The sequence below is a fragment of the Oryctolagus cuniculus genome, chromosome 18, assembly GCF_051225735.1.
Source record: "Oryctolagus cuniculus isolate XC-2025 breed Fujian yellow rabbit chromosome 18, ASM5122573v1, whole genome shotgun sequence".
Classification (NCBI taxonomy): domain Eukaryota; kingdom Metazoa; phylum Chordata; class Mammalia; order Lagomorpha; family Leporidae; genus Oryctolagus; species Oryctolagus cuniculus.
The window spans coordinates 17,681,998-17,704,902 of NC_142884.1; the positions used below are offsets into that span (position 1 = coordinate 17,681,998).

General features: G+C 53.0%; 1 protein-coding gene across 6 annotated transcripts in view; it reads right to left on the minus strand.

Annotated features, from left to right (window-relative positions):
* Positions 1-22,905, minus strand: part of SIPA1L3 (signal induced proliferation associated 1 like 3) — a 242,469-nt gene that overhangs the window by 54,845 nt on the left and 164,719 nt on the right. For all 6 annotated transcript variants that reach the window (XM_008257242.5, XM_008257241.5, XM_089319237.1 and 3 more), the window contains exons 9-12: positions 17,443-18,019; positions 10,361-10,635; positions 2,918-3,169; positions 2,034-2,171 (exon numbers count right to left, since the gene is read on the minus strand). In XM_008257242.5, the coding sequence (XP_008255464.3) occupies positions 2,034-2,171; positions 2,918-3,169; positions 10,361-10,635; positions 17,443-18,019 (1,242 nt within the window). The remainder of the gene's footprint in view (positions 1-2,033; positions 2,172-2,917; positions 3,170-10,360; positions 10,636-17,442; positions 18,020-22,905) is intronic.

A 22,905-nucleotide genomic window follows, 5' to 3' on the forward strand; every position in this document is an offset into this window, starting at 1 on the left:
CAGGAGGCAACTGGAACCTCGCGCTGAATGAAAGCTGCATGGTGGCCACCAGAAGATATCACAGGTAAGCTTCCTCGATTTTAGAACAGAGGCTGAGAATCCAAGAATGGCTTAGGGTGGTGGCTCTCAGAGCAGCACCCGTGTGGCATGTTCCACCCAGATCTACCAGTCAAGGCCCAGGAAATCGCATCTTAACCAGTCCTTCTCTGCATGATTCTGATGCACAATAAAAAACTGAGAACCACTAGTTTAGTGGACTCTGTGGTCTCAAGCCAGGTGATTTTATTTAAACAAACCCATTGTATTCTTTTATCAAACACAGACCAAGGACCTGCCATGTGCCAGATCCTTGATGCACACTGGGAATACAGGGCCAAATCAGAAAGCTCCTAGATCTTGGGGAGTCTCTGTCTCTGTCTCTCTCTCTTGTCTCTCTCTCTCTCAACACTCCACACACAGGCATGAGTCACTGGAGCTCCAGCTGGCAGGAGGATGGGGCAGGGGCAGGGTGAGGAGTGTGAAGAATCTCCAGGCTGAGAACAGAACGTAAGTGGGGGCTCTGAAATGCAGACAGCCCAGGAACCTGGCCAGTGGGCCTGCATATGGTATCGCACAAGACTCACAAGGTGCCAGGGGCCTTGGGGGCCACAGTGAGGGGTCAAGTCTATGTCTTGAGGGTTCCGGAACAACAGGAAAGTTTGGAACAGGGGACAGGTTGCTGAGTGGAGGGCGAGATGGAGGTGGGGCCTCCAGAGGTGGCTGGGGTAGGGATGTGGGAAAGAGGAGGTGGTGGGTGGCAATGTTGGAGGCGGAATGGATGTTCCACAGCAGGGGGAAAAAGGAAAAGCAGCAGCCAGGATGGGGCCCACGAGTCTGCCTTGAGAATGGGCAATGGCAGGGACCTGGGGGAGCAGGACACAGGACACTGGGTTGAAGGCAGCTGGGGAACAGAACTCGTTTGGACCAGATCCTGCAGGGCTTTGAATTTCAAGCTGTAGAGTCTGGGTTTATACTGAGGGCACTGGGGAGCCAGCAGGGTTTCTGAAGACTGTTCATGTTTTAGGTCAAGGGTGGATCCAAGAGGGCAGGAAATGAAGCATGAAAGATCACAAACACTGGGCAGGGGTCGGTGTTGTGGAGTAACGGGTTCAGCCACCACCTGCACTGCTGGTTGGAGTCCTGGCTGCTCTGCTTCCAATCCAGATTCCTGGTAATGCACCAGGGAGAGCAGTGGAGGATAGACCAAGTGCTTGGGCCCCTGCCACCCACATGGGAGACCTGAATGAAGCTCCTGGCTTCAGCCTGGCCCAGCTCTGGCCATTGAGGCCATTTGGTGAGTGAACCAGCAGATGGAAGTTCTATCTCTCCTCTCTCTCTCTCTCTCTCTCTCTCTCTCTCTGTAATTCTGACTTTCAAATAAATAAAATAAATCTTTAAAAAAAATTGGATAATACTGATGGCCTGGTCTTAGGGGGTGGGGAAGAAGAGTTACACGAGTGGCCATGCTGGGTGGGAATGGGCTTGCTTGAACAACTGATACAGGTTTCAAAAAATGCAATCAAAATTCTATTGCAAGGAAAGCCAATGGTGGGTCCTGCCCAGTCTAGCTTAACCCTAAAAATTTAAGCAGCAGGGAGAGAGAGAGCTCCCATCTGCTGGTTCACTCCCTAAATGTCTACAATGGCAGGAATGAAGTAGGAAGCCAGGAATTCAATCCAGGTCTCCCACATGGGTGGCAGGAACCCAATGACTTGGGCCATTACCACTGCTTCCCAGGGTCTGCATTAGCAGGAGGCTGGAGTCAGGAGCCAGGTGTGGGAATCAGACCAAGGCACTTCCATATGGGACCTGGTGTCCTAACCAGTGACTTAATGGCCTGTCCCAGGCCTAAATTTCAACATGAGATAAGTAAGCACCCTGTGGGTTGATAAACAGAAATCCCCTAACATGGGAAATACATTTGTGCAGGTGTGCATTTCCTGATAAAGAATGATCAGGTTCTTTAATTAAAAAAAGAATGAAGAGATTCCGACCTTTCTGGCGATGGCTTGTATCTTGTGTAGGTGGCCGAGCTGGGGGTGGAGAAGCTCCCAGAAGGCTGTCGGTAGGGAGGGACTCTGTCGGCCCCTGCTGGTGATGCTGTGTAAGGGGTCTCTGGGAAGCTGACAGGCCTGGAATGAGAGGAAGCAGGCAGGAGGTGATGAGGAGGGCACTCCAGACAGAGACCTCTCCCTTTGGCCCAGCCACATCCCACCTCCCTGCCACGCGCTCAGCGGGACGGACAGGTGGATGCCGAGCAAAGGGTGGCAGAAGCCGGGCTACTCCCTGCTTTCACGTCTCAGTTCCACTGCCATCCCCACCCCTGGGCTTATGCAGCCCGGCTGGGGGTGCTGCCAGAGGCCCTCCTTGCTCCTCTCCTGGCACGCGATGCTCCAAGCTGGATTCTTTAATTTTGTAAGAACATCTTATTTTTCAGTATATCATATATTCAAAAGTGCCTGTAAATTATAAATGTCATGATAAAACCACAAAGTCCTGAAGCTAGCACGTGACCTGAGGACAGGAGTGAAGGCAGGGACACGCATCTGTGGACTTCTCCCTTTCCCATTTCCCTGCCTCCCCCAAGCGAAAGTCACTGCCTTAACTTCTGTGCTTATCAGAAACCAGTGTTAATCGCATGCTTGGTATGGTGGGTTTCCAGCATCAGACAGAGCTCCCCAGCCCTGGCCCCTACACCAGAGGCCCACGTGAAAGCCGCAGGGAGAGGGAGGGAGGAGACATCACAAAGATGAGCAGGAAGAGAACAGGGGATACTGGTGGGGGCAGGGGAAGGAAGGACTGAGGATGAGTGTGGGTGGGCGGGCAGGCATGCGGGCAGGAGATGGGGCTGGGGCTGATGCCCCTGGGGGTTCCTTACCTCTTGCTGTGCAGTGGCTGCGACTCCCGGAAGGGGACCATGGGGGTCTGCTTCGGGGGCCGGCTCAGGGACTGGGCATGGCCAGGGGTGGCCGGAGCAGCCCACTTGGAGGCCGGGAGAGAGTTGTGGGATGCAGGCCCGCTCCACTGCCAGGGAGCATTGCTGCGGTAGGGGGGCCGGCCCCCCGGGAGGATGCTTTCTGGCTCGGTCTTGGGCTCCGAGGTATTCATGTCATAGGTCTCCGGCCAGCCCCTGGGAAGAAAAGCCTTTGTGATCCAGGAAGGCCCAGCTCAGCGGCCCGTGTGCCTGCTGCCTCCTTACCCTGGCCTGGGTTTTCCTGGCCAAAGTCAAACACGACGGCCTCTTTCGAAGGCTGGGTGGACACCCGCTGAATTAAGGCTTGAAACCAACCAGCGCCACATCCTCAGCCAGGAGGCCCCTCCAGAGGCTCGGACTGCTAGGCCCTTTCTACTCTCCCTCCCTCCCTCCCGTCCATACCCATCTGCTCTCACTTTGCGGCCGTCTTCTCCTTTCTCCCAGGCCCAGGCCTCAAGTCTCCCAGGGCCCTCCACGGACAGGCTTGGTCCTACCCCCACCCCAGCAGTATTTGGGGCTAGAAGGCGGATGCCCTCAGAATCAAAGGACAGTATCTGCCTTGTTCCACAGAATCTCAAAAGGCAACTGGAAGAGGAGCAGGTGACCTACTTTGCAGGGTGGTTAGGAGAAAAAAAAAAGCCACGAAATCCAGAACCTTGAAATAGCTGCAGAGCGGCCTGCGACTCCCCCCAGACCAGGCTGGCACACGCTCCGCAGTGGGCCTGGCTCGAGGTGGGGAGATCCGAGGGCTGGGCCGGCACTCGCCGCCGCTGCCGCAGTGCAGCACGGAGGGGCTCTGAGCGCGAGGAGGGGGCCGTGCTCAGGAAATCCACTCCCCAGCAGCTGACAGCGCGAGCTCTGCAGAGCGCTCAGCCTGGAAGCTCTCACGCCCAGATCCTCTGAGCTCTCCTGAGTTCTCTGGAGTCCCGAGAGTTCTGGTGGCCACTTGGCTAAACATCTGGTGGACGGCCGTGGTGGCTCAGAAGCTCTGGGCCCAGGACCCAGCTGCTAAGGGGCCATCCAAAGGTGACGCAAGGATGTGTTCTGCCGGCACCTGAGACTGCTGCCCCATGCCCCTGCGCAGGATCATGGTCGGAGCTGACAATCCGCACTCGTGGGTGTGGATGCCTCATCAGGCAATGGGTAAGGAACAGTGACAACAGGAATTTCTAACAGAGCCCTAAATCCGCCAGGCCCTGCAGAGGTGGAGGGCTTCACCACCATCACCCCAGGCAGGGCACACCTGCCCGTCATGCCTGGCTGCCTTCTACAGGCCATTCTGATTATAGGGTTTGTGCTCTGGGTGCGGCTCACCCTGCTTTCTTGGCTCCAGGTAAGAGCACGTGACTCAGGCCTGGCCGATCAGAAACTGTACTCCCCTTGACACAATGACTAGCGCAGGACAGTCACGTGCCCCAAGCAGGGCCAACTGGAGTCAACGACTCCAAATGGTTCCAGGGATGACTGGGGGGAAGATCTATCAGCAGGGCAGCTGAGCTCTCTGTGTGTATGTGGGGTGGGAGGGTCATCTTTGTCCTCACGAAGGGGGATACTGAGAACGGCAGCAACAGGGAAAAGGAAGAGAGGTGACAGAGGGGGACCCCTGAGGACACAGCCTTGCTTGTATCTTTCCCTGTGTACTGGTCTCGTCAGGCAGATAAGCTGAGAAGACTCCTGAGCCTCACCGTGTGTGAGTGGATTCTGTTGCTGGTACTCAGTCCCGATGAGAACATCACATTTCAGAGATCAGAGAAGTTAAGTAACCCATCCAAGGTCACAGAACCAGTCAGAGGCAGAACCTGGGATTTAACTGCGTTCAAGTTGACTCCAAAGTCCCCAGCCTGAACCACCATGCAAGCTGGCCCACTGTACAGTGGTTTGGGAGCCAGTGGGGTAGTGTTACGGGATTCCTGAATTCTCCCCCAGTTACTGACCATTTCACCTTGGGCCAAGAGCCCCTGGGTATGACCTCAGAGGCGAACACTCAGTGGGGGTGGCTGTGGGCACTCAATGAGTATGAGCCGAGAGTCAGGTACACACCAGGCTTACCCAACAAGAGCTGCGGCCTTCACCAGCTGATCCGGGGGACTGCCCACCTGCATCGCCCCCCAATCCTGAAGATGAAGCTGCCCCCCAATTACTGAATCCAAACCTCACCCTCCTGGGGCTCTGGGAAAGCTCCTCCCCTCCAGCTTTTTCTGCTGATTTGAAAATCGCCAGCCTCCAAATCGCCCTGAATATTCAGAAAAGAATGTAGATCCCTGGGTTCCACCTGCAGTCACTGGACCCAGAATCTCATGAGCAGGGCCCGTCCAGGAATCTGCCTCTCACTAAGCTGCCTGTGATGATGTGACACCCAGCGCTCGAGAAGCCCCATTTCACTGATTTGGCGTTTGCTGGTTTAAAGAGACTGAAGTGTTAGGAAAGGAAGTCCCTGCCCCGTCCCTACTCCCAGAAGCAACTTCTGCTCTGGTTGCTTACATGTTCTTTTAGAAATATCCTAGGCAGATAAGCATTACATAAAACAATACAAAATTACAACAAATAACACGCTATATCCCCAACAGCATCGTGCAGATCAGTCTCATCTTCCAACAGCTGTTGGTGCTCTCTCACCTGGACGGCCCGATTTCCTCCCACATGGATACTGAGGGTGGCCTCTGCCTGGCCCACTGCAGGAGAAGTCCGAGGGGACGCCCCCGGCTCTCACCGTTTCTCCCCACCGTCCCCTTTTCCTTGATTCGGACAGTCTAGTTTCTGGAGCCAGGGGACTCCTGCCTTAGCTCTTCACTTGCTTGTGGGAGGGATTTCCAAGCCCCCTCACCAGGCCTTAGATGCACTGTGGATGAAACATCCCAGGATTGCCCTGTCCACCAGGCACTAACAGACGTGAGAGCAACCCTCTTGAGCCTGCGCAAGCGTCCAAGGTCATGCTGCTGCGTCTTATCAGATGCTCAAGGGTGTCCCTCCCCTGAGCACCCCGCCCAGCTTGGCCATGGCGTGGAGGCGCAGGGCTCACTCAGGAACTCTAGCCATGTGGCCGGGGGGTAGAGCAAGGCCCCTTGTAGGTGACTCAGGGTCTGAGGAGGGGGTGTCTAGACGCACACCACGCAGGGGGCAGTGACAGTACCTGCACATCATCTGCTCCCTTCAGGGCTCATCATGACAATCGGACCCGCGGCTGGGAGTAGAGTGACAGCCTGCAGAGCTGGGGTTATCAGCTCTGCAAATGAGGTCAGTTCGAGATCGCAGTCTTTGAAGAACAAAAGCCACCCAAGTCCCGACAGCACACCTGCTGCTGCCAACGGGAGATCCTGTCTGGGTGGCAGCCTAGTAGAGGAGGCCTCACGACAGCCTTCCCTTTGCCCAGCACAGGGAGCAGAACCTGTCTGTCTGGCCGCAGCCTCCTTGGCCTGGGTCCAACAGCTGTTGGTGCTCTCTCACCTGGACGGCCCGATTTCCTCCCACATGGATACTGAGGGTGGCCTCTGCCTGGCCCACTGCGGGAGAAGTCCGAGGGGACGCCCCCGGCTCTCACCGTTTCTTTTTTTTTTTTTTTACAGGCAGAGTGGACAGTGAGAGAGACAGAGAGAAACGTCTTCCTTTGCCGTTGGTTCACCCTCCAATGGTCGCCGTGGCCAGCGCTCCGCGCTGATCCTAAGGCAGGAGCCAGGTGCTCATCCTGGTCTTCCATGAGGTGCAGGGCCCAAGCACTTGGGCCATCCTCCACTGCACTCCTGGGCCATAGCAGAGAGCTGGCCTGGAAAAAGGGCAACCAGGACAGAATCTGGCGCCTCGACTGGGACTAGAACCTGGTGTGCCGGCGCCGCTAGGCGGAGGATTAGCCTATTGAGCCACGGCGCCGGCCAGAATGCTGAATTTTGTTTCAGTTCTCCCGGCTTATCCAGGGAGGAGGGCTTCTCAGCCTCTCTACTCACAGGGTTGCAGAGTCATGTGACAGGCGAGTGTGTGTGTGGAGAGGCTGGGTCCTCACCCGAGGTGCACACCCACTGGGGAACTTGCCTATGGGGTTCCCTTGGCTTCACTTGCCCTTGCACTGATCTCAGTGGGTGTGGCCAGCATTGGTCCCAAGCAGAGGCAGAAGAAGGGAAAAGAAGAGGGATGAGGGCAGGGGACACCTGGGGCTTGATGGAGTCCTGAGGCTGAGGGACAGGCCTGTGGGTAGGGGTGGCCAAGCCCTTGGCTTCAGGGTTTAGGCCTGCTCAGGATGACCCTCTATCAATTCAGAGCAAGCGCGACGTAGGAAGGTGGGAATGGAGCAACCCCACTCGCATGTCCACAGCTCTCGAGGGCTTCTAGAGAAGAACGGATCTGAGCTTCACTTCACCACCTGCAGGCTGTGCATCCGCTCCAGGCCTTGGTTTTCTCACCTGTAAAGTGAGGATCGCACCAGCCCTGGCGGGAGTCTGCGAGGTCCCGTGGGAATATGGCACTCAGGGTCCCCTCACCGTGCCCTTCTCCTGGCTTAGACGCGCCAGCCGCACAGGCCCTCCTCCTGGCCTGTCAGCCATCAGAAGCCTTTGTTCTCACCTTCAAGTCTTCCCCGAGCCCCTGCCCAGTGTTACGTCACATACTTTTACCACAGCACCTCCTGGGGGCCAAGTACAGTTCTGGGTGTTTACAAGTCTTACTTCCTTCGACACCATAAACACCTTTGTGGAAAAGAGCTATTATGTTCCTCATTTTGTGAAACTGAGGCACAGGATGATATGGCCACTTGCACAGGGTCTCTGTTAGCAGGGGGAAGGGCAGGGATTCAAACAGAGGCAACCTCACTGCGCAGCCTGCCTGCCTCCTGGCGGGAACACCGTGATCTCTTGCTCTCTGACATCCGTCACCTCGGGAGGCTGCTAGAGTGTCCATTCATTAGTCTGGAAACTGCATTTACTCTGCCTTCTCCATACAAATTGTACCTCAGAATAACCAAAGAGTTACTTTTTATGAGAATTCCAGTTAATAAATGCAGAAGGAATGACTTGTAATGAAATATGGATCCAGGCAGTGACCACAAAGGCTACCACAGTGCGAGGCAGAGTGCTGAGGGGAATGTACAGTGACAGGGCAGGCTGCCACCTTCCGAGCCTCTGCTCACCCTGAATGTCACTCACAGGGGGACACCAGACACGGGGTGCCTTCCGAGAGCGGCACACCCAGGACTTCTGTGCTTGAAAAACATTCAACCTGAACCTGAGCGAGCTTCGATCTTGACCTCTAGTTTATGAGCTAAGGAAGAGCTTAAAGGGCATCATGGGGAGGCTATCAGCTAAACACAGGTAGTGGCAAACTCTGTGGACACGTGACCGAATTTCTTCCTAAAATAAACTTACAGGAGGGAAAAAAAAAAAGGGGAAGGAAAACTGACTGATTCAAGGAACCTTAAAGAGACACGAGCAAGGCACTGAGAGGCTCCTGATGAAATCAACAGCTGCCTTTTTAAAACAAACAAGACCATGTAGCTAAGACAACGGGGAAAAACTAAACAGCAGATGAAGAGTTGATATTGGGGCCAGTGCTGTGGCATAGTGGGTAAAGCTGCTGCCTGCAATGCTGGCATCCCATATGGGTACTGGTTTGTGTCCCAGTTGCTCCATTTCTGATCCAGCTCCTTGCTAATGCACCTGGGAAACAGCGGAGGATGGTCCAAGTGCCTGGGTCCTGCACCCATGCGGGAGACCTGGAAGAAGCACCTGGCTCCTGGCTTTGGCTTGGCCCAGCCTGGGTCATTGCAGCCATGTGGGGAGTGAGCCGGTAGATGGAAGGTCTTCTCTACTTCCCTCTCTGTAACTCTGTCTTTCAAATACATATTTTTTTTAAAAGATTTATTTATTTATTTGAAAGTCAGAGTTCAGAGAGAGAGAGGTAGAGAGACAGAGAGAGAGGTCTTCTATTTGCTGGTTCACTCCTCAACTGGCCGCAACGGCCAGAGCTGTGCCAATCTGAAGCCAGGAGCCAGGTACTTCCTCTGGGTCCCCCACGTGGGTGCAGGGGCCCAAGGACCTGGGCCATCCTCCACTGCCCTCCCAGGCCACAGCAGAGAGCTGGATCAGAAGTGGAGCAGCCAGGACTTGAACCAGCGCCCATATGGGATGCTGGCACCACAGGCAGCAGCTTTACCCACTATGACACAGTGCTGGCCCCTCAAACACAGAAATTTTTAAAAAATGATATTAAGCAATTATTATCAAATTTGCTTGGTGTAATAAAAAAAGAAAAGGTCTTTACTATGCAGAGATACAGTCTAAGCCCTGGGACTGTTCCAGATAATCCACAGCCCGAGGGTGGTAGAGGCAGAGATTACAAAACAAACTGGCCACGTGTGGGTGTGTGTGGAACTGGGTGGGGGCTCAGAGTGGGCATCCTCTGAACTCTGTCTTGGACTGGTTCTAGGACCCCTCTGGGTGATGAAATCAGCAGGTGCTCAAGTCTCTGATATAAAATGGCATAGCATTTGCATATAACCTATATATATCCTCCTGACTTTGTATCACCTCTAGATTACCCATCATACCTAATACAAGGTGGATGCCACGCAGCAGCTACATTGTGTTATTTAGGAAATAATGACCAGGAGAGTTTCTGGACACGTTCCGTTCAGATGCAGATATTTTTGATTTGCGGTTGGCCCCGCGGACATGGAGGACCAGCCGGCTCTACACTTGAATTATGTTGGAAATGTTCTATTCAAAAATGCAAACAAACTCTGGCTTAGAAAACCACACGGCTGCCTCTGCCAGGGAGCCTCCTGCAGCCTTCTCTGCCCACCCTGGAGGCGGCCTTCCCACCACGCGGAAGCCCGGCCATCCACCCTGCTTCAGTTTCTTTCCCAGACCTGGTGATCCTATACCACACATCCATTTCTCTATTGCTGCGTCTCCCTGTAGAACACAAACTCCAAGGCAGCAGGCACTCTGCTTTGCTGACAGCACTTCGAGTGGAGTTTACACAGAGTAGGGCTTCCATTAATCTGTGATGAACAAATGACCTGCAGTACAGTGTGCCCTTGGGCAAGAAGAGCCTTTTAACACTGTGCACTTCACCTGGGGAATGTAAGCAACGAGGTACCTACACCTTACGGGACTGTGGTGATGAGAGCGGAGAGTACACGCAAGCCGACTTCAAAGTGGAACACAGCAAGAAATCAACAGGCGTTCTCACACACACACACACACACACACACACGCACACGCACCGCCACTACCACTGAGAGGGCTTGTCTGGCCCCTCCACCGAGGCCTCAGGTGACTGTGCCAGGGAGGCCTCGGGCCAGCCCTCTTGGGAGCTGTGCACCCCCACCCGGCTCCCTCCTTTCAGGGCAGGTGCCCTTACCTCCGGGGCGTGCCGTCGTCAAAAGGGGGGATGATGACCACCTTCACGGTGACAGAGGTGCGCAGCAGGTCAATCATCTGGTCATGGGTCAATGTGACCACAGCCACCTTGCAGATTTCCACCAGCCTGCTGCCTTGCCGGAGGCCGGCCTGCCAGGCAAACCCGTAGTCCTCCACCTCAGCCACTGTCCCATCGTACTTCACGTGGAAGCCCAGCTGCCCAAGCCCGTTCCGCCGCAAGGTCATGTCCACAGTCTCCCAACCGTTGGTCATCACCTGCAGAGAATATGCACGACTGAACTTCAGAAGCTGTTAGGATCAGCACTTCTAGAGGGCCCCGGTCAGATACCGGCTCCCCGCCCCACCCCATCCCATTTTGTTCTTAATTTGAGAGGCAGAGAAACAAAGGGCGGGGAGAGAGAGCACTTCCACCCACTGGATCAGACTTCAAACACACAGAATGGCTGCGGCCCGACCAGGCTGACGCTGGGAGCCAACACCTGCTGTCCCCCATGATGTGCATCAGCAGGAAGCTGGAACTGAGGTGCAGCCAGGACTTGAACCCAGGCACTCCGATAGGAGACGTAGGTATTTAACAGGCATCTTAACTGGCAGGCCGAATGTCTGCCCCAGATCACCTCTTTCCGCTCAAACACCTGCTCACTTCCACCTAGTGAGTCAGGTGACTGCAACCTATCAGCAGGAGGAGCGTCCACCTGGTCTCAGCGGCAGTTCCTGATTTCTGGAGAAGAACTGAGCAGAGACCACAGCAGGAGGCCATGTGCTGTAGTCTTCAAACGTCCCTATGTCTTTCCTTCTGCTGTCTGTGGGATTGCACTTTTGGGCCATGTAGTCAGGTGGGTGAGTTAGGAGTGAAACTGGCATGTCCCCTGGGCCAGGGTGTTTAAGTGCCAATTCCCTTTGCTGGAGACCGGTAATCTTCTATACAATGGTGGCTATTGGGACAGCTAAGGTTTTCACATTAACAGTGCAGAGCCCCCAAGCTAAACCCAAGATGGACATGGACCTTTGCTGTATTAAGCTATTAATACTGGATCCCGGCTGACACAACTATCCAAAGTGGGAGGGAGAAGCACTGTCTGGCTGCATGGTCAACGCCCCGTGCTGCGTTCCTGACTTCATCACTTTCAGAGGCACAGACCCCTCCCCATCTCCTCCTCTCATCTTCCTCCAATGGGGAGCTGACCAGGTGGCACAGGGCCTTGCCTGCCACTACTCCCTGCTTCACTGGCGAGATCTCCCAATGACAACGTATTACTGTAAGAAATGGGACCTAATGAATAGAAGCCCCAGGCCTGCAGCGTACCATTAGTGATTCCCTCTTCTCCTTTGGATAAAAAAGGGTGAATTTACCAAGCTACAGCTATTGCGTTATATCAAGAGCTGCCTGCCTTTCCTCAAAATTGCATGATGGGAAGACCACACGCAATCTTCAAATCTCCTGTGAGAAATCATTCTCAGACTGGGAATTACACTATTGAATGGATCTATCGGAGTGCTGGCTTCAAACTTTTCTGACTACCACTCCAAATAGGAAATAATTTTCTGTCACCAACTACACCATGTACTCACACATCTATACACACACAGACACAAACAGAAATATTCCTTGCACTCAGATCAATCACATTCTTGATTGTGGTGAGAAGCAAGGGTTTGGATGTGAAGGACTCACCTTGTAAAGGTCACCAAGTCAGTTTGGTTCATGACTTGGATGTTGAGAATTTAGGAAGGGGAAACCTGGCCCAAATGACATTTTATAAAGGAATCCTATCTTTTCCCGCAGAGATGTCCTGTGGCCCTTTCATTCTTTCCTATCCTATGGGCCACTGTAGAACCATCATGAAAGGGTCCAGACTTCCAGAGGCCCAGAGTGTGGGTAATGGCTCACTAAACACGGCAGAGGCCACGACTGCCAACTGCTGTCCGTCACCCATTCTCCCCTCTTCCGCTCAGCTTCCCCTGCAGCTGGGGATGGACGTATGACTCAGTTCTGGCCAACAGGACACGGCTGATGGAACTTCTCTATCATGTTCTTAAAACCGCTTGTCCTCCACTCTCATGTGTTCTCCCTCCCTGAAGACAGGACTGTGCTAGAAGTGACTTAGCTTTGTGCAAAACTCAGCTGCATCAACACAATGGAAACAAGGACCCAAGACGGAAGCGGCGAGAGCTCCCTGCCAGGTTTGGCCAGCCGGAGTGCGAACTCAAAGAGAAGTAACTCCTATCTTATTTCAACTACTTGGTCTCTGTTTCAGCAGTTCAGTCTGTAACTACCTACCACAGCTGCTGTGGATGAGGGAGAGCCACTCTGTCTCTTGTGTCTTGAAGTTTCTGTCTCCTTTACTTTTGTAGCAAATCAAAGGAAGCCACACATGGAGAACCATTTCTGCTATTCACAAGTTTCCAGAAAGGAGACAGGGAGCAGTTATGACACCCAACACACAACCAATTCAAAGAAACCTCTTCCATGACCTGCACACACTGCCCCAGGTCCCCTTGTAAAACTTATTTTCCTGGGGGCTGATTCATGTGCCAGGCAGGCCCTGGGGTAAGCTCTTGCTACACCCAGTTTCACTGACATCGCACTTGGAAGGCGGATACTTCTCATTTGATTGAGATGAGGAAACTGAGGGTAAAACTGTTGCCCCAGGTCACAGACTAGATGGCCCCTCGCCTCTCGCATGTGGCTGCTGTACTGTTGAATCTGTTGCTTTGCTGCACCCTGGGTCATTTCCCCATTCATTTACTTCAGCAATTTATTTATTTTCCTTAAAAATCAGGAATACTTCATTCTTCACCAGGACAATTACCACTGTTCCAGTCTTAGTTTGAAATTCAATTCCTTGGGGCGGGGGGACGGTGCTGTGGCGCAGTGGGTTAATGCCCTGGCCTGAAGCACCGGCATCCCATATGGGTGCCGGTTCAAGTCCCGGCTGCTCTACTTCCAATCCATCTCTCTGCTGTGGCCTGGGACAGCAGTAGAAGACGGCCAAGTCTTTGGGCCCCTGCACCCACGTGGGAGACCCAGAAAAAGCTCCTGGCTCCTGGCTTCGGATCGGCACAGCTCTGGCTGGCCGTTGCGGCCAACTGGGGAATGAACCAGCGGATGGAAGACTCTCTCTCTCTCTCTCTGCCTCTCCTTTCTCAATGTAACTCTGACTTTCAAATAAATAAAAATAAATCTTTAAAAGAAAAAGAAATTCAATTCCTGGGGAGCATCTCCCCAGCTTCCTGGGCCCAGCTTACAGCTCAGGTGCTTGTCAGGCAATGTAAACAAGAGATGTGGGCTGCCAAGATTCATGGGGACCCCCTCGGCCCACTCAGCCGACCCCTGTCCTATGCAAATGTGGGCCCTGTGGAGCTAGATCTCTCAATTTTTCAAAAGAAGCCAGAAAGCCAGATCTGCATGAAATCTAAATGTGAAGCTTTGGCTGTTAACTAACTAGGGGACGTGTCCAACTTGTGGATGTAAGACCCTTGCTCATCCGATTCAGCTGCCTGCAATAGTTTCTCCTGGCATCCCTAACACTCCTTTTAAGTTCTTTGCACTTGTAATTGCTCATTCCAGATCTGCTCTGGATGAGAGCCCCATGAAGGCAGGCCTGGGCTCACTGTCACCACTGTGTCCCAGGGCCAGGCACATAATAAAACTTGTTCCATTAACAAATGAAGTGATGGGGTTAGTTCAGGGTGCCTAGGGTATCTAGTCAGCCTCCTTGGGTTTGAATCCCAGCTCTGCCAGGAGAGGGTGGGGAATCCTTGCCCTGGAGGACTTCACAAGGAGAGAGTTCACAGCCATGTGTCCTTTAGGGTGAGCCTGCCCCTTCACAGGAGACGGCTAACGTCTGCTTTCTGGTCCAATGGCACCTATGTAGGCTTTGGAGCCAAGACTCAGGGTAGGGGGTGGCTGTGGAAATAGACTCTAAAAAGATTGTGCCAACAGTGGGCATGGCACAGAGAGAATGTAGCCTGGCACAGCTCCTGTTCAAGAAAACAGAGGGGCTGGCGCCGTGGCTCACTTGGTTAATCCGCCGCCTGTGGCGCCGGCATCCCATATGGGTGCTGGGTTCTAGTCCCGGTTGCTCCTCTTACAGTCCAGCTCGCTGCTGTGGCCCGGGAAGGCAGTGGAGGATAGCCCAAGTGCTTGGGCCCCTGCACCCGCATGGGAGACCAGGAAGAAGCTCCTGGCTCCTGGCTCCTGATAGGCACAGCACTGGCTGTGGCGGCCATTTGGGGAGTGAACCAACGGAAGAAAGACCTTTCTCTCTGTTTTTCTCGCTCACTGTCTATAACTCTACCTGTCAAATAATAAAAAAAAAAAGAAAAGAAAAGAAAAGAAAACAGAGCTCATGGTCAGGATCTGGGGAGTGGAATGGTCTCATGTTTAAGATCTCAGGCTCTTCACTCCCTCTGGGCACTGGGCGAGTCACGTGACCTCCCTGCACCTCAGTCTCCTCATCTGTGAAGCAGGGAAGATAATGGGGTGGGCTTCTGTGAGAAGAAACGCAAAGCCATGCTGTGTGGCCCCCTGCCCTGCCCCCAGCCCACGACCAGAGAGTCTGCATTCGTGCACACATCTGGTACGTGCTAAGTGGCCACTATGTGCCATTCGCATAGTGGTAAGCCAGCGATACATCAATCAATCAACACGTCAGATGGCGGAAAAGCAGGCAAAGTGGGCGGAATGTGCTCTGGGCCAAGTCAGGCAAGGGGGCTTGCAATCTCAGACACTGAGACGCTGCCCCAAAGGGAGGGAGGGAGCCACGTGGAGATCAGGGGTGGGGATTCCAGTGAAGGGACAAAGGCAGTGCGAAGGCCTGAGGCTGGATGCCTGCATAGCGCACTGGAGAAAGAGTAGGGGTCTGTGTGGCAGAGAGAGGAATGGGGAGACAAGGTCAGAGCCCGGATCATGCAGGGCCTGCGAGCCACTGCAGGAAGTGGCTTTTTACCGAGAGCTAGCTGAAGGTTTGCAGTCAGCAGCAATGTGATCAGACCCCTCTGGCCACAGAGTACATGACAGACCACAGGGAAGTAAGGCTGGGGACAGAGGGGATCAATAAGGAGGCCACCACAACAGTCTAGAAGAGACAGCAGTGGCTCATGCCAGGGAAAAGGCGATGAAAGGAGAAGTAGTTGTAGTCTCCACTAGATGGATAGATGGCAAGCGGGTGTGAAAGAAAAGACGGGGTCAGGCTAATGCCAAAGTTTCTGACCTCAACCAGCGGAGAGATGGACTTGTCTTCTGTTGAGAGAGAACTGAGAGGGTGGGGTGGGGAGGGCACCAGGAGATTGCTCTTGGACCTCTTATTTCAGGAGTCTCTCGGGCACCCAGTAGGGGTGCTGAGTAAGCAGTTACAGACCAGCCTTGTGTTGGGCAGGTTGTTTTCTGTTTTTTTTTTTTTCCCCTAAAGATTTATTTTATTTAGTTGAAAGGCACAGTGACAGAGAGAGTAAAAGATTTTCCATCTGTTGGCTCACCCCAAATGGCCCCACCAGTTGAGGATGGGCCAGGCTGAAGCCAGGAGTGGGAGGGGCCCAAGTACTTAAGTCACCTTCTGCTGCTTCTTCAGGTGCATTAGCAGGGAGCTGGATCAGAAGCAGAGCACCTGGGGCTCAAACCGGCGCTCTGCTATGGGATGCTGGTGCTGCAAGTGGCAGCTTAACCTGCTGCTTTCACAACGTAACACCAGCCCCACAAGTAGGCTTTAAGTCAGAAAAACCTGTATTCAGACCCCACTTCTGCCACTTATTGGCTGTGAACTTCATGAGAATGCAAAGGCTTAGAAGGCCAAGGACAGCACCAGTGACAGTGGCATTGGGAAGCCACAGCCCAAGTCACGTAAGCTTGTCTAGGCACCGTAATTCATCCAATCCTTAAGTAGAAAGATTCTTGCTCCCACTTTTCAGATGGGGAAACTGAGTCACGCAGAGGTTAAATAACCTGGGTCAAGGGCACACAGATGGTAGGAGGCAGTGCCAGGACTTGAAGCTAAGCCTTCTAACACAGAACTTGTGATGTTAACAACTGTGTTTCACCCCTTCTCTATTTAGCAGGCATGACCTGCCACTCTGCTAACTCCCTGTGGAGGCAATCCCTGACTAGAGAGTCTTTTTCCACGGGGATTAGGGGTAGCCTCAGTGCTGCTGCTTTTTTTTTTTTTGACAGGCAGAGTTAGACAGTGAGAGAGAGAGAGAGAGAGAAAGGTCCTCCTTCCGTTGGTTTACCCCCCAAATGGCTGCCATGGCCGGTGCACTGCACTGAGCCGAAGCCAGGAGCCAGGTGCTTCCTCCTGGTCTCCCATGTGGGTACAGGGCCCAAGTACTTGGGCCATCTTCCACTGCACTCCCAGGCCACAGCAGAGAACTGGACTGGAAGAGGAGCAACTGGGACAAGAACCTGGGGTGCCGGCGCCACAGGCGGAGGATTAGCCTAGTGAGCCACGGTGCAGGCCACCTCAGTGCTTCTTTGCACGAGGATTTAGGCAGTCACTAACAACTAAGTTGTGATCAATCTGCCACTCTTGGCTTGGCCAACAGTCCGAGTCTGAGCTGGTCACCAAGAGTTCAGGGTAAAACTTTTATCCAGACTGAGTCCTTGTCTTTTGATAGGGAAGTTAAACCACTCACATTTATTGTGACTACCAGACAGAGAACTTATGCCTGCCATAGAATTTTAAGTTCAAGTTTCGTTTATCATGCTTTCTTCTATCTTCACCATGCCTGCCCCTATTCTTTAATGGTTTAGAACCTTTTCATTCTATTTTTATCTTCTAAACAACACTCTCACATTCCTTATGTAAGCATACATTTATATTTTCTGGCAACTCTCTGGGTTAAAAAGTAGGTCTTTTATTCTTCCAATGTGATGACAGCATGGAAAGCCTCAGATTCCTGGTCCAAACCTTCTTCAGAAAGAACCCAGGCTGCAGGGGTGTGACAATTCTGAGCCTCTTTGGGCTGATCAGTGTGCCAGCCCACCTGACTGGTCTATGTAAAATACTTCAATGGTCCCCAAAGCTCTTGCCACACCACAGGGATCACTGCCGAGCTGTGTCTTACCTTTAGTCTCTGTACAATTTCCCGGATGTCCTCTACAGACCCCTCTGTGGACTGTAGGAAGATGTGGTCCCCTCGTCCATAGAAGATTTTCAGCGTTGAGGAGTCTGGGGTCCAGCCAATGACATCCCCACAGTAGCAGTTGAAAACCACTTCCTTTGTGCGTAGGTCCAGGAGCACCACAAATTCATTGGAAATTCCCAAAATGCAGTCAATTTCTACCCCCTGGGCGTAGTCCTGAGCTGCCACCCTCCAGGCGATAGCCCCCGCGCTGTGCTGCTCGGCGCCTGCCCGCGCCTTTGTCTTCTCCTTTTTCTTGGAGGTCAGGGAGATGAGGTTGAATTTGCCAGAGGAGTCAATGGGTGTGTTGGAGACACAGTTTTCAGCCAGGTCCTTGAGGTACTCCTGGCGGGTCCTGGTGGCCATGGTGTGGAACTTGTCAGACTTGTGTGCAGCATTCTCAGCATTAATCACCTTGGCCAGCAAGAAGTCTCTGAAGACGTCAGATTTGCGGAATGTGGTTCCATTGGGGATCGGGGGGCCGAAGGGAGGAGCGTCTTTGGATCGGGTCACAGCCATACTGAGGAGGGAGAAATCATTGAGAGTGGGAAGAACAGCACTAAGACTGTTTTTAGGAAGAAAACACATGATCAAAGGGAGTTTCGTCTTGAATAATGAAATGCACATCTAATGAGAAAGCTGCCAACTAGATTAGAAGCTTAGAAACAACCCTTAGGCAAGCTTGCACATTTTTCTTTCTATATAGTAGATGTTTGAACACCCATAGCCGTCAAGGAGAATGACCTGAGTATTGTTCAACTTCAGTTATTACTGTTTTGCACACACGGCGATTGTGTGGTGGATTAGATTTCAATTTGGTGGGAATCCACTCCTTCCTCTCCACCTTTGTACACAGGTACATCCCTCGCCTAGTGAACCTGGGCCTGATCACATGACTTGATTTGGCCAATAGCTGTCAAAGAAAGACTTGAAATGTGTGGGAAGGGCTGGGCTTGGCTCCTATGTTCCTGCCATTACCACGGGATGAACAGACCCCAGGTGGCCTGCTGGTTCCAAAAGGATGCGGGACACCTGGAACAAAGTTCAGCCAGATCCCAGCTGACCTACCTCTCTGGTGCGCTTTAGTTCTTTCTAACATCATATAACACTAATACACCTTCTAAATCATCTCAACAAAGCTTATTTGGAAAATTCATTATAATAGGAAGTTACCATGTGACTTTTCTTCCTTCAGTTTTGGCAGAGATGCCATTAAGTCAGAAATCAGACAGCAACTCCATTAATTTATAAAAAGGAGATTATCTAAGAGCCTGTACCCCAAAATCCTTGAGCCCCATCACCCACTAGGAGGTGAGCCCTGTTCCCCCACCCTCCTGGGCAGAGGCCCCCTGGTGGCCTTTCTGGTGAGGAGATCTGGGTCCGGTCCCCTGCCTGCAAGATCCTGGAGCCCAGCTAGCTGCCACCACAGTGCAAGTGGTACTTCCCGGCTTCCCTTTTCTTCCCTGCACTCTGGCCATGGATGAGTCAGAACCTGGCAGTTGGCAGAGCTTGGAGGAGGAGAAACGGAGGAGGTGATCAGGCTCCCTACCCACGAGGCTTCCTGGTGGAAGCAGCCCTGAGCTGGGAGGAGAGCTGTTGATGAACTGAGTCTAGAGATCTGACGAACAGCTTGGAAGCAACATTCTCATGACCCAAGCGAGCTGAGACCCAGTGAGCTTTGGGCAGATGATTTCTGAAAGTGAGCAGAAAGATCAAGACACCTGCCAGAGCCTCACCCACAGGCGAAGGCAGAAGCCACTAAGGCTGCATGATATGAGCCCTGGCACACGACGGAGCAGGAAGTTAACTTAGTGTTCTTAAAGTACTGTAGGTATTACATTCATCCTTAATAAATGCTTCAACTTGGGAGTATGACGGTAAGGAAGAGTTCCTACTGCTTCTCTCCTATTGTAGGGTTCTTCCCCCCTCCCACTTGGTGTTACCATTTCACTTTCAAAGCATGTATATTTGTTTATTTTAAAGGCAGAGAGATGATAGAGGGTGAGGAGATGGACCTTCCATCATCCGGTTTACTCCCTGAAATGTCCACAGCAGCCAGGGCTGGGCCAGGCTGGGGCCAGGAACTCCATCTGGGTTTCCCACGTGAGTGGCAGGGACCCAACTACTTGAGCCCTCAGCTGCTGCCCCTCACGCTACACATCAGCAGGAAGCTGGATGGGACTGAGGTGGGACTCTATTCCCCTCCCATAGAGGATGCGGGCATCCCAAGCAGCAGCCCAGCCCCCTGCACCACTGTGCCCACCTCAGGATGGTTTTTAAAATGCTGATTTAAAAATACCCCGTGAAGCCTGAACACAATGTAACGCTTGTTCATGTTTTTTTTTTAATCTTTTTTTTAATTTAATAAATGTGAATTTACAAAGTGCAACTTTTGTATTGTTGTGGCTCCCCCGCCCCCTAACCTGCTTGTTCCTGTTTGGTTGACTCTGCTGTCCCCGCCTCCACAAAAAGGACAAGCACTTCCTGGACACCTGCTCTCCTGGACACTGGGGACACAGTGGTCTCTGCTTTCCCAAAGCTTCTAATCTAACAGGAGAGACATCAAGTGAACACACACGTCAACTCACAAAGACAAAGTAATGACAAAACAACAGAAGAACATGGATTGGATTTGGGTTGGCATCTGGGAGGGCTTTCTGAGGAAACGCCAGTTAAGCTGAGCTCTAAGGGCTGAGCAGGAGCTAGAGGAAGGTGGTGGGGGTGGGGGGAGCAATGCAAGCAGAGGGCACGGCGTGTGCCACGGCCTGATGAGGAAGGGCATACAACAGGGTCAGCTGAGGCCACGGGCCAAAACCCACACACACGGAGCAGGATGCTGTACCAGGACAGGGCCACACAGACCTTGGGAATGTGTCACAGCTTCCATCCTTATCAGGAGGGCAGCAACCACTGACTCATCTGATCAGTGGCGAAACTGTCCACTGGCCCCTGAAATCTGCCATGCTCTGGCCTGCTCAGGGCTCTGGAAGGAAGCTCTCCGTGGCTCTCGGGTCCTCTGGCTTCCAGCTGAGTTTGACCAGTGGGAAGCACAGAAGGAGAGTGGTTACTACAATTATTTCTTGTCTTTTCCTCCCTGCTGGGCTGTGGTCCTGAGTCCCTTACTCATAGCCTCAACTCCCTTATCAGCTTCCAGAAACTTCTCTTCCCATCCCTCGTCTCACTCTATCAAGCTGGGTGGTGCAAAAGTGGCTCCCTGCTGCTGCTAGCCCTTAGATGCCTCACTCGGCCACACTGGCTCCATAACCTAGCCACACCTCTGTTAGTAGCCTATTTGTTAACTTCACTTACACACTTGGGTGAGGGCACTTGCTTCTTGCTGGGACCCTGATGGATGATGGACGTGGAAAGACTGACCCAGAGACCGGCAATCTGCAAAGAACCCTGTGGTGACCTTACAAAGAAGAGAATATGCAAGAAGACTGGGGGGAGGAGGTTACTGTGTGACCCCCATGTGACAGGTCAGACTCTGGCTCAGTCTCTGTTTAGGGGTGCTTCACACTCCAGGAGTGCCACACAGGCAGGTACCCCCCAGGCCTACCAGACTCCCCAGGTATTCAGTATGAAGTAATGATTTCAACTTGCACAGACCCAGAAGAAAGCAAGCTGTAGCACCTTAGAGCGGGAGCAAGTTCAGCGGCAGACGGCGCTTCCCAGGGCAGACACTCCGCAGAGGCTACACAGACCAGGCCAGTGTTCCTCCAGGGGAAGTTCTGGGGGGCGTGGCCTTGCCCCGGGGCAGGAGATGGATGAGATGACCTCGCCAATCCCTCACCTCCAATTAATGACAGGGTCAGACTGTGCTGCGTGGATGGGAAGAGTTTTGCAACATCTCATAGAGTACTTGGCTGTTTAGAGTGACAGGTTTGGCTTTTCCCACAGTTCTGATTCAGGATTTCAAGAATTATGAAACTGCAAACTACAGAAGGCTTTTGAACAATCAGAGCATCTGGTCTTTCCCTTCCTAGCAGGAGGGACTGGGCTGACTACCACCACTCCCCACTGCTGCTGCTATGCCGTGTAGCACCACACGGGACCCAGTGCACAGGATGCCACGCCCAGCTAGGCAAGGGTGTGACCACCAGGTCCCCTGACCATCACAGCTCAGGAAGTATTTTTAGAACACTCACAATTATTCACCCCACAACCCAACGATTATTTTCTTAGTGCCTACAATATTTGGGCCAGGCATCTGTTCAGCCAGCAAAAATGCCTTGATGGCCCACAATGTGCCAAGCACTGTGCCATGACAGGAAAACGAAGGTAAATACGACACTGGGTTACTTTCACGGGAGGCGCAAGTCATAAGAAGTCACTTTCATGGTGTGGTGAGTGCTGTGACAGAAGTGTGTTGGCAACAGCACGTGGGGAGGGTAAGGACCACTGGAGGGTGTCAGAGCTACATCTGACTCGGCCCTAAAGGGCAGTTAGGAATCCACTGGAGGGACTCTGGGGCGAGGAGGGGCAGGAGGTCACACTGGGGTGGGTGGGGCCTGGCAAACTGCAGATGGCTCCCTCCCACAGGGGACAGACGGGGCCGGGTGTGTCCTGAGAGTGGCTGCCAGGGCGAAGGAAGGGAGAGAAGTGCAGTGGGTGAGGGGCAGCTTTGGTTCTATCGCTAACATTTTCTTTCTTTAAAAATAAAAAAAAAAGGGAGAGCTGCAGCAAATGAGGCAAAATGTTAACATCTGTTAAATCTGGTGGTGGGCACATGGGTGTCTGTTACATTATTTTCTGCACTTTCAGAAGGTTTAAAATATTGCATAATAAAAAGCATTTTAAGTCAGATTATAAAAAACAAGAAAAGTTTGTGCACCAGATAAGAAGAAATTACCCTGGAGACCACACAGAGCAGGCTGGGAGAGGTAGGAGGCCGCCGCCAGGTTGGAGAGGGGCAGACAGTGTGGGGAGGATGGGGAGAAGGGTCCGGCCAGGCCAACTCAACCCGCCATGTCTGACACCTAAGAGGGCTGCCTCCTTTTCCACGGGTGGGGTGTGTGCGAGAACGGCTCCCACCTTTCCTCACCAGGGCTACCTCTCAGCCGCGGAGAAAGACTGCACCTCTGAAGCCCAGCACCATGCCGGTGTGCTCAGTGCCACCCGGAGCCTGAGGTACGGACGCTCTGCAGCGGCCCCTGGATGTCCCGGGAACAAATGCGCTGGGGGAGAGCAGGCCTCAAGCTTGGGGCCTTACCTGTAAGCAGGTCCTGCTACCCAGTGTGCTGGCTCCCAGCAACCAGTGACCAGCACACCCAGCCCCGTGCTTCTCCCCTGCAAGTGCTACATGGACACCCAGCGGAGAGAAGAAACCAGTGGATTCTGGCAACCGCACCCAGACCACCAGTACACACAGGCACATCCCTCTACCTCCAGAAATGCACCCTACAG